At 35.3% G+C, this 13,903-nt stretch overlaps 1 protein-coding gene across 1 annotated transcript in view; it reads right to left on the bottom strand.

The window, feature by feature from the left end:
• The window catches only part of VAT1L (vesicle amine transport 1 like), a 54,458-nt gene that overhangs the window by 19,263 nt on the left and 21,292 nt on the right, over positions 1 to 13,903 (bottom strand). The window contains exons 4-7 of the mRNA XM_062586523.1: positions 12,924 to 13,066; positions 11,761 to 11,864; positions 10,450 to 10,505; positions 8,125 to 8,319 (exon numbers count right to left, since the gene is read on the bottom strand). Of these exons, the coding sequence (XP_062442507.1) occupies positions 8,125 to 8,319; positions 10,450 to 10,505; positions 11,761 to 11,864; positions 12,924 to 13,066 (498 nt within the window). The remainder of the gene's footprint in view (positions 1 to 8,124; positions 8,320 to 10,449; positions 10,506 to 11,760; positions 11,865 to 12,923; positions 13,067 to 13,903) is intronic.

The raw sequence follows: 13,903 nt of genomic DNA, 5'->3' as shown, positions 1-13,903 counted from the left end.
TGTGCACTGTATTTATATTAGACTTTCAGTCTCACACTAGTCAGCTTCTAACCTTTGTAACAGGTTAGAAATTTGAACACAGGATCAAATGTTCATCAGATATATCGCCAAAATACTTTTCTATGTTTGCTTGTATTTCAATACATTAAGATTTTGTTCCCTTGCTGCTATAGTGCTTACTGAAATTTGGTGGAACACGTACAATTCTGAGATCAGAGTTCCCACTGAACACTTGGGATCACAAAGGCTCTCAAGTGCTGAGAGAGAGCCCAGGGGCTTAGCTAGAACTGGAAATTAAAGTTCTCCCGGCTCATCCATGATCCTACAGCTAACATGCTGCACAGCATTAGAACAACGAAGACACTCGCTGTCCCTTTTTAAATCTACCTATTAAATATTACAGTATAGATATTCTCACTATGCAGAAAGGGATAGTCTGTAGACTCTAGATGACAATTATTTGTTTATACACACAGGTAATTAGCTGGCAGGTTAAACAAAGCAAGCTAAATTTCAGAAGCGATATAAAAAGAAAGAAAATTCATGCAGTATTTATGAATAATATATAGCAATTAAGTATATAAGTAGAAGTCAATTATAAACAGACTTAAGTGAAGTCTCAGTTTTTTAAAACAGCTCATTTAACCAACCCGATTCTGTGGTAAACGCAACTAACGTTACATATCTGAGGCCTTTATTGTGTGCTCACAGTGTCCATATCTGTGTCTTGCCCTGCTTCTATCTCATTCATTTAATAAAGTCATAATCTCATCCCATTACTATCCATAGTGTGTGAAGCCAAAATCCTACTGGACTGTGCCATCACTTAGCAATACAGGTAGGAAGGGGTAGAATGAATTATGAAATAATATGAAGTCCTGTTGAACAGCGTTAAAGGGGAAAAATGTAAACAAAATGATACAGGCATTTAGTAGGAACTTAATAGTTCTTGTGACAGCAGCAGGGATTCTATAAGCAAGTGTGAACTGTGCTTTGCAGAAAAAAAAACTGCAGTAGCTAGTTAATCTCTGGTACTTTCAAGATATGTTTTATTCCTTTAAACATACATTGCTGAAATCATTTGGAATTTTAACTAATTTTTTTTTACCTCAGGTACGCATCTTGGGAAGCATTCTTTGCAAAGTCTTTATTAAAGATCAACTTACTCCTGGCTCAGTTTTCATTCATTTAGAACGTGTGTGCATTATACTTGATGTTATTCACGTAATCTTTAAATGGAATAGCTTTCTCCTTGCTTTTAACAAAAGCTTAAAAAATATTTTTTCCTTTAACTGGCTATAATTAGATCACAAACACAGAAGAAAGCTACCTAAAAATAATCCAGTTTTGTTTCTCCGTCTGTTTTTCCCACATTGCCGTTTTGAAACCTAGACATATCTTCTTAGATTTTTGTAAGCTTTGATATCTGCACGAAGCTTGTTTAAAACTTGTTATACTAGACTTGGTTGTACACAGAGAAACAGTGATGAACAGATAAAAACATTTAAATACACTTTGAACTACTGATGTTTATTTTATACAATCAAAGTGAACAGAATCTCACACTTAGGAAGAACAGAAAGAGCAGTGTCACAGGGCAGCATATCTGCATGCCTGATGCCTGTTGAGCAGCAAAACTGTGCAGGAACGACTGCACATGAAGTACTGTCAAGGAAATATTCCTCGTATCGGAACGCACAGAGTCTGCACTCTTACGCTGGAGGAGCGGTCATAGCAAAAGAAACACTGATGTGTTCATGGGAATTTTCGTAGAATAAGTTATGTTTTCCTCTTTTTATACTATAACACTGCAAAGTAAATTGTTTTATGCTTAAGGGAAAATTATTCTAGGTATTCCATGCTGGGTTTTTACTTTGGCTATTAATAAACTCTCACTTTCTTCATACTACTCTAGAACACTTTGCATAACTTTAAGAAAAAATATGGGATCCAAACCAGACGGTATGGTAGTCAATTGTCTTCAAATACTGGCAGAAAAAAATATATAGTTTCTTTGCCCAAAGTAAGCTGGTTTTATACACCAGGAGAAAAAAAAAACACATGCCATTTTGGCATTGCTACTACAGTACATTATCACAATATTAAAAGAAAAAAAGAGAGACATGAGATCACATTTAGTATCTGTAACAAGGCCTGATGTTCTAATATTATCAGATTATCCTCTCACTATGTTAAAATTAGTAATGAGTCAGTTTTCTCTGTTTTGCTGTAATGATATATGAATACCTTTTTGCCTTAAACCAAGATCAGTGAAAGACATGAATAGCTTCTGATGAAATTGAAGTTGCTGATTTAGAGGGTCATTCTTTTAGAGAGTCACTCTTTTATTATTCTGCTGGCATATGTTACAGAAGGGTTTTTTTTCATAGAACAATGTTGATATCTAAAAGCATGCTCTGAAAAGGTAATTTATGTCAAAGGATGATTTCAGTAGAAAAAAACAGATTTAGAAACATGAATCATTTGAAGCCACAGCAGTGCTAAAACAGACATACTGTGATGGCTTTGCCTCCTGTGTCTGTATGAAAAGTGTTCCTTTGCCCTCTCTCTCACCATTGGTTTACAACTTTCATTTTGAATATATAAGGCTTCTACTGTTTTCCTTTGCATGCTAATAACATTGAAGACTAGTGCAGAGAATGGGAAATACATGAAAACAGGAACACCTGAGAAATTTACTCTTTTAAAGGAAATCATAGTTATCAGCAGGTATTCTGTAATGATACTAAAATGTGATCAGTTGCATTGCACTACTTTCAAGTTTAGATTCTTAAACACAACTTGTTTTTTTTTCCTTAGCAATTGACTGTAAAGCTCTGGCGTAGAGACAAGGGAATCTTGAGTCCACTGATTTCAATCACAGCTAAGTGCCAAAGTATATTCCTGGATCAGGGCTACAGTTCTTGCATCACTATTTGCTAAGTAACAAGTTGCTAAAGGCATTATTACATTATCTCTGCAAAACAACGGCACGGGATTTCATTCAGTGCCCACCATAAGGTACCAGCCTGACATTTCAATATTATCAGATTATCCTCTTACTTTGTTAAGAGGAAGTAATAACTCTACTCCACAGGTTTCAGCATTTTCATCATTCTTATTGGCCTTAAGGCAGTGGACGTCTTTGATGCCATTGAGACTTATAAATGGAATTAATGTCTTTGGTATACAAAACATCTGTAATCAAGATTTTTTCCCATAACCTTGGTGGTCACCTATATGGCTCCAAATAGTCCAGATCTAATAACTTTGTGATATGCTGGAAGAGTCCTTTTTTAAGTAGGTAGCCCAGTGTGAGGGAATGGAGCCCACAGATATTACGACAAAACATGGACCTTGTTTTGAACTGCCACTTTCCTGACTGGCTGTTCATGTGCAAAAGCTTGTGACAGTTTTGTTTTACTTACCATCAGTGGAACTTTGAACTGCTATAAGTCAGCTACAAAAAACTGCTTGTAAATCCTATGCCCATAACACATTCTACCTCAAGTACATATTTGGTTTTCTTTTGCAACTGCAACATGCTGAAGAAAGCAGAATTTTAAAAGTGTAACGTGTAGGAAGTTATTCAATACACCGGATTTTATGAGAACCTCCAACTTTCATCATGGATAATAATCTGGAATCATCTATCGTGTATAGCAAAAGATTCATAGACCCTCAGGATAATGCTAACTCATAAAATGCACACTATAAATTAATCAGAATGAAGAAAATTGACTAACTGCAAATCAAGGATTAGATAATTAGTTACTGACAAAGAAACAACCACAAAGCTCAACAGGTATCCACTGAATACTAATTCTGTTTTAAACACTACTATCTGTAATGAAATGCATCTTACCAGACAGTCAGCTCTTTACTACACATTTTTAAGCATGTACCATCTACAAATTATCTGGTCTTTTAAACACTTCACTGCATAAACAAGTAGCTGCACAACAGTGACACATCTCAACAGCAGCTAATTTATTGTACGACTTCTCTCATCTCATGATGAATAATTCCTCAGTATTTTAATATCTGCAGATTTTATCCTCTCTCAGCGAAATCTTTCTTGCATTTAAATCATAAAAAGGCCCATAACAGCCCACTTGCAAACAGACTTCTAACTGGGATTTATGGTTTTAACTGGAATTTATGGATGTAAGCTTGAGATAAAAAATTAACCTTCCTGAGCCAACATCAATAGATAACAAACACATCGATACAAGTAGGACTAGTCGATAGCAGTAGCAAGCAGTCTAGATCCTGATCTGCCTTGTATCATCAGTAACCTGTTGCACTGAACCACAGTAAGCCGCTTTTAAGTTTCCATCCAGAACAAAATTGGTCTGACTGTCTTTTTGGTCATTTGTTGAATTCATTTAAGCAGGCTGTACTGAGGAGGTGGGGTTACCCTGACCCTAAAAAAGAAAAAAAATCAGTGAAACTAAGAGTCCTTCTATTCCCTTCCACAGCCTTTGAATGAGGCCCTAAAACAGAGAAATTGGAACATTAGGAAACAGTATATCCTAATCAGAATGGTCTCATTGGCCTATCCCAGCCTTAGAAACTCTTATTGTTCACAAGGAAAAGTATCAAACTAAGTCTATGTTACCATTCTTGAACACTACTATCTTGATATCATTTAGGAATCAGTTAGACATCACTTCATGTACTCCACAACATGACAGAAATTAAAAGCTAATAACTTTCTCTATATCGTAAATTATTGCCATGTAAAATACTTTAAAACTCAAAAATCTCATTGTGATTACAATATTCTATAACCAACATACTCTTTTAAATACAAATTATGGACTCATGCAGAAAGTATAAAGAAATAGATGCTGTTCAAAGACTCATACCAGACTTTTGGAGCAATGAAATGCCTATTACAGCTCACAGAAACCTATCAAAACAGCCACATAACTTTTATCTAGCTGTTCTTATAAGCATTAGAAGATCAAAAGTTATTGGCTTGTCATACAGTGAGGTCCTGTAGCAAGCAGCCTTACACAGCAAAGGGGAATACTACTGTTGGTATACATGAGCCTCTTCAAGGACTGTAAAAACACTTTTCAGCTCTGATGCACAGATGGCAATCGCAACTGATACAGGACTGAACACAATTCTTGCACTGTAATACAGTTTTGAAAGAACATAAAAACACAGGGGGTTTGTGCTGGCTTCACAGAATCAATACTAATTTATGAATTAGTATTTGTAGAAAGAAGTACACCAAAACAAATGCAGATACAGAGCGAGTAAAACAAACTGAAGGGGTCTGCTGGGGATATGCCTTTCATACATAGATATATCATCTCATACATAAAGAGTTTGATTTTAACACTAAACTTTGGAAAGGTGCCCCATGATTAAGGATCTTCTGAGTGTTCTCCTTAAAAATATTTTCATTTGGGATTTCACTTGTGGGATTTAAACTCATCTCTATGAGAGTTACTAGCCAGAGGACAAATGGATTGTTCAGTGAGCCTTTGCAGAGAGTGATATTTTTCCATAGACAACTATTCAGATCATTCATTTTCAAATGCAATGCAGGGAGTCCGCATTTTTGTCACTCTAGTTAAACATGAATATTCTCAAGGCTCATATGGGTGAGGAGATTCCTCAAACAGAAGTTGGTCATATTGGATAGTGTCTAATAAGCAAGACTGACAGCAGTCAGATGGAAGTGGACATCTCAAGAAAACCATATTACTCAATAGGAAATGAAAAGCAATGAAATGTCAACCTCTAGGGACAGAGGGAGGTTGGAGCTATGGAGTTAAATCAAGAAGCCTCCCAAAACAGAACAAAAATATATATCAACGTTTCTTAATCTGGTTGCACTTAGTCCTCCGCTATGACACATCTTTCTGTGCATCATAAACTTCATTCTGAGAATCTGAACTGAAAGTATTTATAAACCCACAAAAATATACTCCCCAAAAGAAACAATAATGCTCAGAATGAATAGTGGTACTTTGCAATTGATTAAGAACACCTCTAGCACTATTTATTCCTGAAGATACTAGCCAGTAATTTCCTTTGTAATTTGCCAGATAGATCATAAGAATGAGCAGGCTTGATAAATGAGCTGTAGTTTTCTAAACTGCACTCTTTAACAGATGTATTTACACATTTCACAATCTAACAGTAGCAATGCTGCATGTTAGCCAAATGTTATATGAAATGTTACCAAACAAAAATCTCCCAACAATTTCCCATCATGCTGACTATTAAAATTAGCCTGCAATGTGCAATTTTTCTCTTTTTACTTTTCTTCTTCTTGAAGACGTTAGACTACTGATACTGTTTAAACTACCTTTTTCTTATTCACCAATACATGAAAAGTACAGGTGTACAAACACAAGAAATTGCAAAATGCCTGTCTAGAGTATTGTGTCAATTATTATTATTATTTTAATACTTTGTGAGGTCACTTAATAAATAAAACAAAACAGCAAAATCCTAACTCTGATCTTGATTCTATTTTGCACTGCTCTTTAAAGCACTGCCCCTTTCAGAAAAAGGCAGAGCGATTTTATCTTGTCTGACCTTAGCCTGAGTCAATTGCTCTTTATCCAACATCTGATTTCCCTTAAGCAGTTTGACATTTTAGTTCATCTGATCAAAATTAGCAATAGAGCAGAATGCCACTCCCATGCTACTGGCTGGTAAGCCAAAGGCGTTATGAAGTCGCAATTGGTGACAGTGTGGACTCAAGTAGATCTGACAAAGAAACAGGAACAGATTCTTTAGGAAAGATGCAGATGAAGTCTTCCCAGTGATGTTATTGTTCCCCACTCCACGTTTTGCTGGAAAGGAACAAACGGAGTCCATGTAGGGATGGACCATTTGTATCTGCTCTATTAAATAAAGTCCCACACTGGTGTACGCTAACAGCAGACGCAGTGAAAGGATGAGACATACAGTTCCCATGTTAGCATGACCTAAGACCTTCTTGTCACACAACCTGGCAAAGGCAAGCACAAACCCCCATGAACACTGCAACAAATCCAGCTCCAAGAACCATGCCATAGAGTCCAGCCACATAACTTAAAAATCTTACCTGTGTCCATGACAATGGTTGTCCTTTAAAGTGACTTGAATGTTTTATATCATGTTGGGCTTCAAACCCTAACCATGGGGCATTCAGAATTGTAATTCGTTAATATTAATGATATTGTATTTTGTTCAAGTCTGATGGCAACTGTTTTCTCATGGATGCTTGGTAATACCAGCCAATGTGTTCAGACACAGCCAGAATTTTTTGGCAGTACCTTTTGAAAAGCAACCAAATAATGACAATTCACACTAAGTAGAGCTCTTAAGGATCACATATCTTTATGATGTGTCCAACCTAGCATGCTTCACAAACAAAATAAAAGGCAAAACAAAACCTGTTGTGCTACTATAATTGTGTCATTTCCTTATATGTTAGTATCTGTTCATACTTCTAAGAATATTCAAGTTCATTTATTGGCATTTTAGTTATCAGGTTCTCAGAAAACAGTGCTTTGGCCAAAGGCTTATATCTAAACAAGTCTATTATGATCAGATTAGCTCAGTCATATTCCTTTAAGGAGAGCTGAACAACTGAAAGGAAAAAAATACATATCCTCCACGAATTTGACATACATTAAGAGGGAATTCTGATTTGAATGCATCTGCAGTATGTTTTCAGGAACTTCCCCAAAACCTTCAAGCTTCTATGATTTGCTAGGGTAAATATAAAACTGAAGCTTATGTATTTGATCTTTCACTTAGTAAATTTTAAGTTGCTTTCAATTATAATATCTGCATTTCCTGCTGCATTCATTAGCTACAAACCTCATGCACATAAACAACTTCGAGATTCAAAAACTACATTTATTGTTAGTGTTTTCAAGAAAGTAGCAGAGTATTTGAAATTCCAGATACGTTTACTAAAAAAATGTGTGAATAGTTCTGGGTCATGTAGTTTCTGAATGGCAAGTGTTTCAGAGAGAATTTTTGAACAAACTGAAAACAAATACATCAGTAACTAGAAATCCATTATTTAAATATAATTTTACATATAAAAGTGTGAGGTTTTTTTTATAAATTTTAAAATGCAGAATGAAATTTTGCTCCTACCTCTTCCAAGGCCCATAAGGAATCAACTACAGGCTTGATCTTCTTATTATAGTATAGATTTATGAGTTTGTCCATTACACTCTTGATCAAGCCACCTCGATTCTGTTTGAAAAGTAGATTCAACAGAGAAAATCCAGCAATTACTTTGTTCTCCTCATACAGCTTGATAGGATTTACCTTCTCAACCTGCCACCACTGGAAAGAAAGAAATGACAGCAGAGTTAGAACAATACTATTCAAGACATGTACATGACTCATCGATCTGTTTTGACTTAACAGCCAGAGAAGTGAGAAGGGTGGCTTGATCTCCAAATTACATTTGTAGAGCTGGCTCTCCTATTTACAAGTATTCTATTTGAGATTTTTTTTTTTTTTTTTTTTTTTTTTTTTTTTTTTTTTTAAGAGAGAGCGCACAAGAGAGAGAGAAATGCAGGGGGCTGAGTAATGTGGAAACAAAGTACAGATTTTGTTGCATGACCATAGGCTATTAGAAGAATGATGAACAGCTCTAGTTTTAGGACATGGAATTAGACCTCCTTTCTTAGTTCTGCTGCTATTCTTTCTTGTGACCTCAAGAAAGCCACGTAAGCATCTAACCTTTGCAAACAGCTCTTGACTACTCTTCTCTCAAAAGAGCAAGGAAACCATATACAGCTTAGCTAGCTTCCATTCCACCCATTAGTATTTTTGAGGTTTGTGAGCACGCCTCACAAGATCTAATGAAATTATTTTATCTCATTTAGTCCAAGAGCATCTTGAAGACTGAAACTCCTCTTCCCAGCAAGTTTTATCTGAATGGGTTAATTTTTAATTAAAAATCTAATACAATTTTAGTGAGTTAATGTTACAGTATTCATTACATTAATATGGAAATAGTTATACTTTTATAAACAATTTGATGCACTACTTAAAACTTAATCTTTGGAAGTAGCATTGACAAGACCATTTGGAGAAAAGAACCATTTTACAGTAAAAATATTGTATGTTAACATAGTTTCATAGTTCTGAACTTGAAATCAACAGTTTTATTTAACTTCTGTAGTAGGGTAGTCAAACAGCATGCTAGCAGCAAGGAATTCTAGAAAGCCACCACAAAACTGAGTGAGCAGGCAAAAAGGTAGCACAGAAACTTCAATAAAGACAAATACAAGGTTTTAGGGAAAATTATCTAACTATGCCATGGATGATGATACTGGAAATAGCAGCTGCAATGTAAGAAATAAGGTTGGTAGGTAAGGGGTGGAAATCAAATAAATTGTTCTATTCTTTCAAAAGAAATTAAATACCAGTACTACCTGAAAAATATTTCAGTTGAACCTGCTGTTAATGGATTAATCTGCCTTACAAGTTTTTACAATGTGTCACAATCACATGCTGGACACAGTTATATTAAGAGCTATTTAATAAATATTATCTTGTTTTATTTCAAAAAGGCATGACAACAACATAAAGACTGTGTCACTATAACTGTTGAAAAAAGTTAGGATGCAAAGTACATTCATGCTTCCTGTTAGAGTCTTTGTTTTATTTCGATATGACTTCCACAGAAGCTTTTGAAGTTAATTTCTCTTGGGAAGGGGCTGTTAATGGAGGCTGCTAATGAGCTCTTAGCAGAAAGATTTTATGATCTGTCTTTAGTCAGGACTTCTCCCCTCTGTCTTATCTGAAGGAATTGCTTTCACACCTGGTTATTTCTCACCAGCAGTTTATTTGATGCATTTGTCCTTTTTTGTCTTTAACTTTTCTGAGCAGATTTTGTTGCTGTAGTAAGATGAAGAACAATTTTTGGAGTTCTGATTTTGTTAACAACATCAGTGAAAAAAAATGTAACAGCACAATCTCTTTGATGTCACTTGAAAGGGAAGTGAAGGAGAATTGTATGCATTTCTGTATTGAACTAATCTCTGACAAGCTAGAAATGACTGGACACAAGCCCAGTCTTAAGAGATAAAGATCTCCTTTAATTCATTGCACTGTACTGACAGTTTTTTCAGAAATAAAGAACCTACAGGGCATAGTTATCCTCATCCATGGATATAACATCCTACCACCAATGAATAAGCAATACACTCTGATTTTAAACGTAGCTGTAAAAGTGATATATGTCTGTTAGCTAACAATTGAAATACGCATTGTACACAGACTCAGTTCCTGTCTAGCGGTTATATCAAAATAAAACATATCAGATCACACTGCATTCATGAATTTCTTCATTTGAACAACATGAGATGTAACAACTTAATGGAGATGAAAGTGATAAAGATGAAAATGTTTCAAAAAAAGAGGTTATAGGAAAGTGGAGCAGAACAACAGTATGACACTTACCGATTTCGCAAAACTGAAGAAGCTTTTTGTTTCCCCAGTAACCATGTTAGATGAACCTGTAAAAGATGAGTAGCACATTTACAGACAACCTGTAGTATGCTGACAAGCAGACCATTTACTATCTGTAAAATGGTTTCTTCGATTCATACTTTAGAAAAAATTTTCTCCATAGGTTTAAAATGGATTAATAGATATCCTTTCACTTTGGGAATAAACAATTAATAGGCCAAGGTGACATAGCCCTACAAATTAACAGATATTCTGAGATCACAAAAATATATTTTCTTAAATCTTCTGAAAACAAAAACAGGTTAAGTGTCACGAGGCATTTTGACACCAAAACTCTTCTATAGCTCTCTATTTCTCTGCAGTAAAATACCATCCACCTCTGACACACTATCATTTAGGACCCATCACTACACTGATTTCTCTCTCATCAACAGATACATTTATCTCACCATCAGAGGTCTGACTAATGCATGGGTGAACACACATACACAATATACTTCAACCTGCTAAGAAGAGTAATGACAATTCACTTGGCTTGTACTTCATTACAAATGGGCAGTCAGGTTGGCTTCTACAGTCCAAGCAGATGTTTGAGAAGCAATAACAGGGAATGTGTTGTCACTCAACTAGCTAGATCAAAGCACAAGGAAGCAGGTATGCTTATCCATGATGTCATTCCACCTTCCACTGCAAAACCGATACAGTCTTCATTTCAAAAGTTAAGCACCCCCTTCAGCTGTCTTTCTATAGAACTTGGCCAACTGTGGTTTTATCACCAATAAACAACACAGGAGGCAGGCAGAGCTGCAGGAGGGATGACTACTCTGTACACATAATCTTGTCATACATAACATACATAATCTTGTTGAATGATGGCTAGAGATTTCTTCTTCAAAGCTGCTTCCAAGTTTCCTTCTCACAAGGAGAGAATTCTGTATTATTACAATTTCCTTGGCTGTATTATTTGATCTCTGCAGTTCATTAAGTTAGAGAACCAAGCGTTCTTCTACACTGTTTGTGTGCTTACACATCATTTTAGCAAATGCCACTAACAATCTGAACCAAACATACAGTTTCACTTCGCGATTTTTTTTTTAGTTTTTTTTTTTTTATTAGTCTTTGTCTCAGTAATTTAGTCTATGTTCAGCCTTACTAAACTTCTCTACTGGAAATGGCCAAACTGAACAAAAATCAGCTACACAGATAAGTCTCAGGTTCAGAAGGGGGTAATACGGATGATTTTAAGAACTGTTATGCTCAAAGCCATAATTCTGAAATATGTACCTGGATTTTTCCACTCACCATATAAAATGTAAGTCCCAAGTGGTTTGAGAAGACTGAGGCCTTTTCCAGTATTTTCTCCACACAGACAATCCAAAACAATATCTACTCCTTCTGTTGAGATTCTAAAATGGAAGCAAGAAATCTCACTTTTCAGTAGAATCCAAGGTATCATTTAAACAGCATGATAAGGGCTGATTGTTACATTTCAGCAACTCAAGCCTTTCAGCCTTAGGAGAAGGGGAAAACATTTTGTTTCCCCTTTGTGAGGGCTTACAGAAAAATTATATTATTACAAAACAGTCTATGGACACAAAGCTCTTTAAAGTGAATGAATGTCAGAGAGCAAGGAGAATGTTTTTGTTATTCCCATCTCTTGATGTTCTTTTACTGAATTCATAAGGAAATAACTCTTCTTATCCCAGTTCATCTCAGACAGAAGACTTTTTAAATAACTTTATCAAGCATATAATTTTGCTTCAAATTTCATATCAACTAGTCTCCAGCACAGAGTTAATTTAACACAAAGAGAAGTCAACAGTAGCTAACCACCTAGTTCTAAGGATACAATTGGGCTGTATTACTGGAAGTAGAATTATAATGTTTCCATAAATAGCTTGAATATTTATAACGTTTCAATGAATAGCTCTACGAATGTGATAACAAAGTCATGTTGAAGAGAAAAATAGGCTCAAATAACCTGGTTTTGGTTTTCTCTCTGGCAAAACATGAACTTGACAAATCTTGTCACTAGTTTGACCCAAGCCTAATATTCTACCTCCTAATCATGTTCTTTATTAATAATCTTAAATTTAACAGTTCTTCCAAAACCTGTATAACTTATAAATCCACTAAAAATTACTCACTCTGAACTAGAGTGAAATACTACATATGCTGATAACAGAAAATTAGACCCTTCCATTGAGATCTTCATTATTTTTCACTTAATTTACTTGGCTCGCAACAGATGAACTTGAAAAAAGATGAGCTTGCATCACTTATAAAGAAAGGAGGAAATACTTGCTGGCTTGTCCCTTGCAGTGAACAGACAGAATTATCTAGAATAAATTACAGTTCCCAAACTCAAAAGTTTAACCTCTTCCTATAGAAACGGTCTCCTGACTGTTTTTCTTAGTATTTTACTAGGTACTACGTAACTCCTACTCAGGAAAATAAAAGATTACCTTTTTATTTCTTGAACATAGTCTGCATTTCTGTCAAACAGATGAGTTATTGAATCTTTGATTGCTTCATGTTTGAAGGATGAAGCTGTTCCAAAAACCGTAACATTGGGAATAGTTGAACAGAGCTGAGCAACAGCTTGACCCTGCAAATAGATTACTGTATTAGTTCACTGACATGGACACTGGTGAAAAACTTTACAACTGGCAATTCACTCATGATACAGCAAATTCAAAAGCTCACCATACACAGGCAATTCCCAAAATAATTTCTTAGCAGCACAATGCAATTCAGTAACAGGAGGGAAAGAAGAAAAGAACAAAACAAAAAACAATATACACACACACTTAAAGCAAAAGGATATCCTGGAAAAAAAAAAGTAACCGGAGGGATAAACAGAGTTTAATCTATCAGAAAATGCATCAGAGAAGAGTTGTTCTTTTAACAAAGGTGGTTTAGTTTAAGGGAAATGGTGTTGATCTACAAGAAATGCCTAAGGTGATTACTGAAGGAGTGCATGAGTAATTCTAGTTTTCTGCTTTGCATCCTATGTGCATTTTTGAAGAACACTATAAAAAGCAGGATCTTTCATATGGCAGAAGAGCACAGAAAGTGGTTATTATCAGACTAGAAAATTCTGATGCAAGTTTAGCACCCAAAATGACAGCTCATACAGTTATTGTTGTTTTTACAGTTAACATCTTCCCTTTAACGGAGGGAGAAACGCTAAGAAGGACACAGAGCTGCTTCAAATTTTTCTTATGTCTTTTTCTAAAATTAGCAATACTCTCAAAATGCTTTTTAAGATTTCATTTGGCTTTACACAGTATATTTCACTGTTTCCTAAGCTGAAGGTTTATACTGGTCTATTTACCACCATTATTGTGACTTTTTTATTTATAAGAAGGCCATACTTCCTCTAGAAACTGATAAATAAAGCAAATTGAAAAGAAACTAGAAAACTCTCATAGCTACATCTCCC

This window comes from Rhea pennata, chromosome 13 (genome assembly GCF_028389875.1).
Source record: "Rhea pennata isolate bPtePen1 chromosome 13, bPtePen1.pri, whole genome shotgun sequence".
NCBI classification, from domain to species: domain Eukaryota; kingdom Metazoa; phylum Chordata; class Aves; order Rheiformes; family Rheidae; genus Rhea; species Rhea pennata.
The sequence above is the reverse complement of the archived record's forward strand: the minus strand, read 5'-3'. Positions and strand labels throughout refer to the sequence as shown.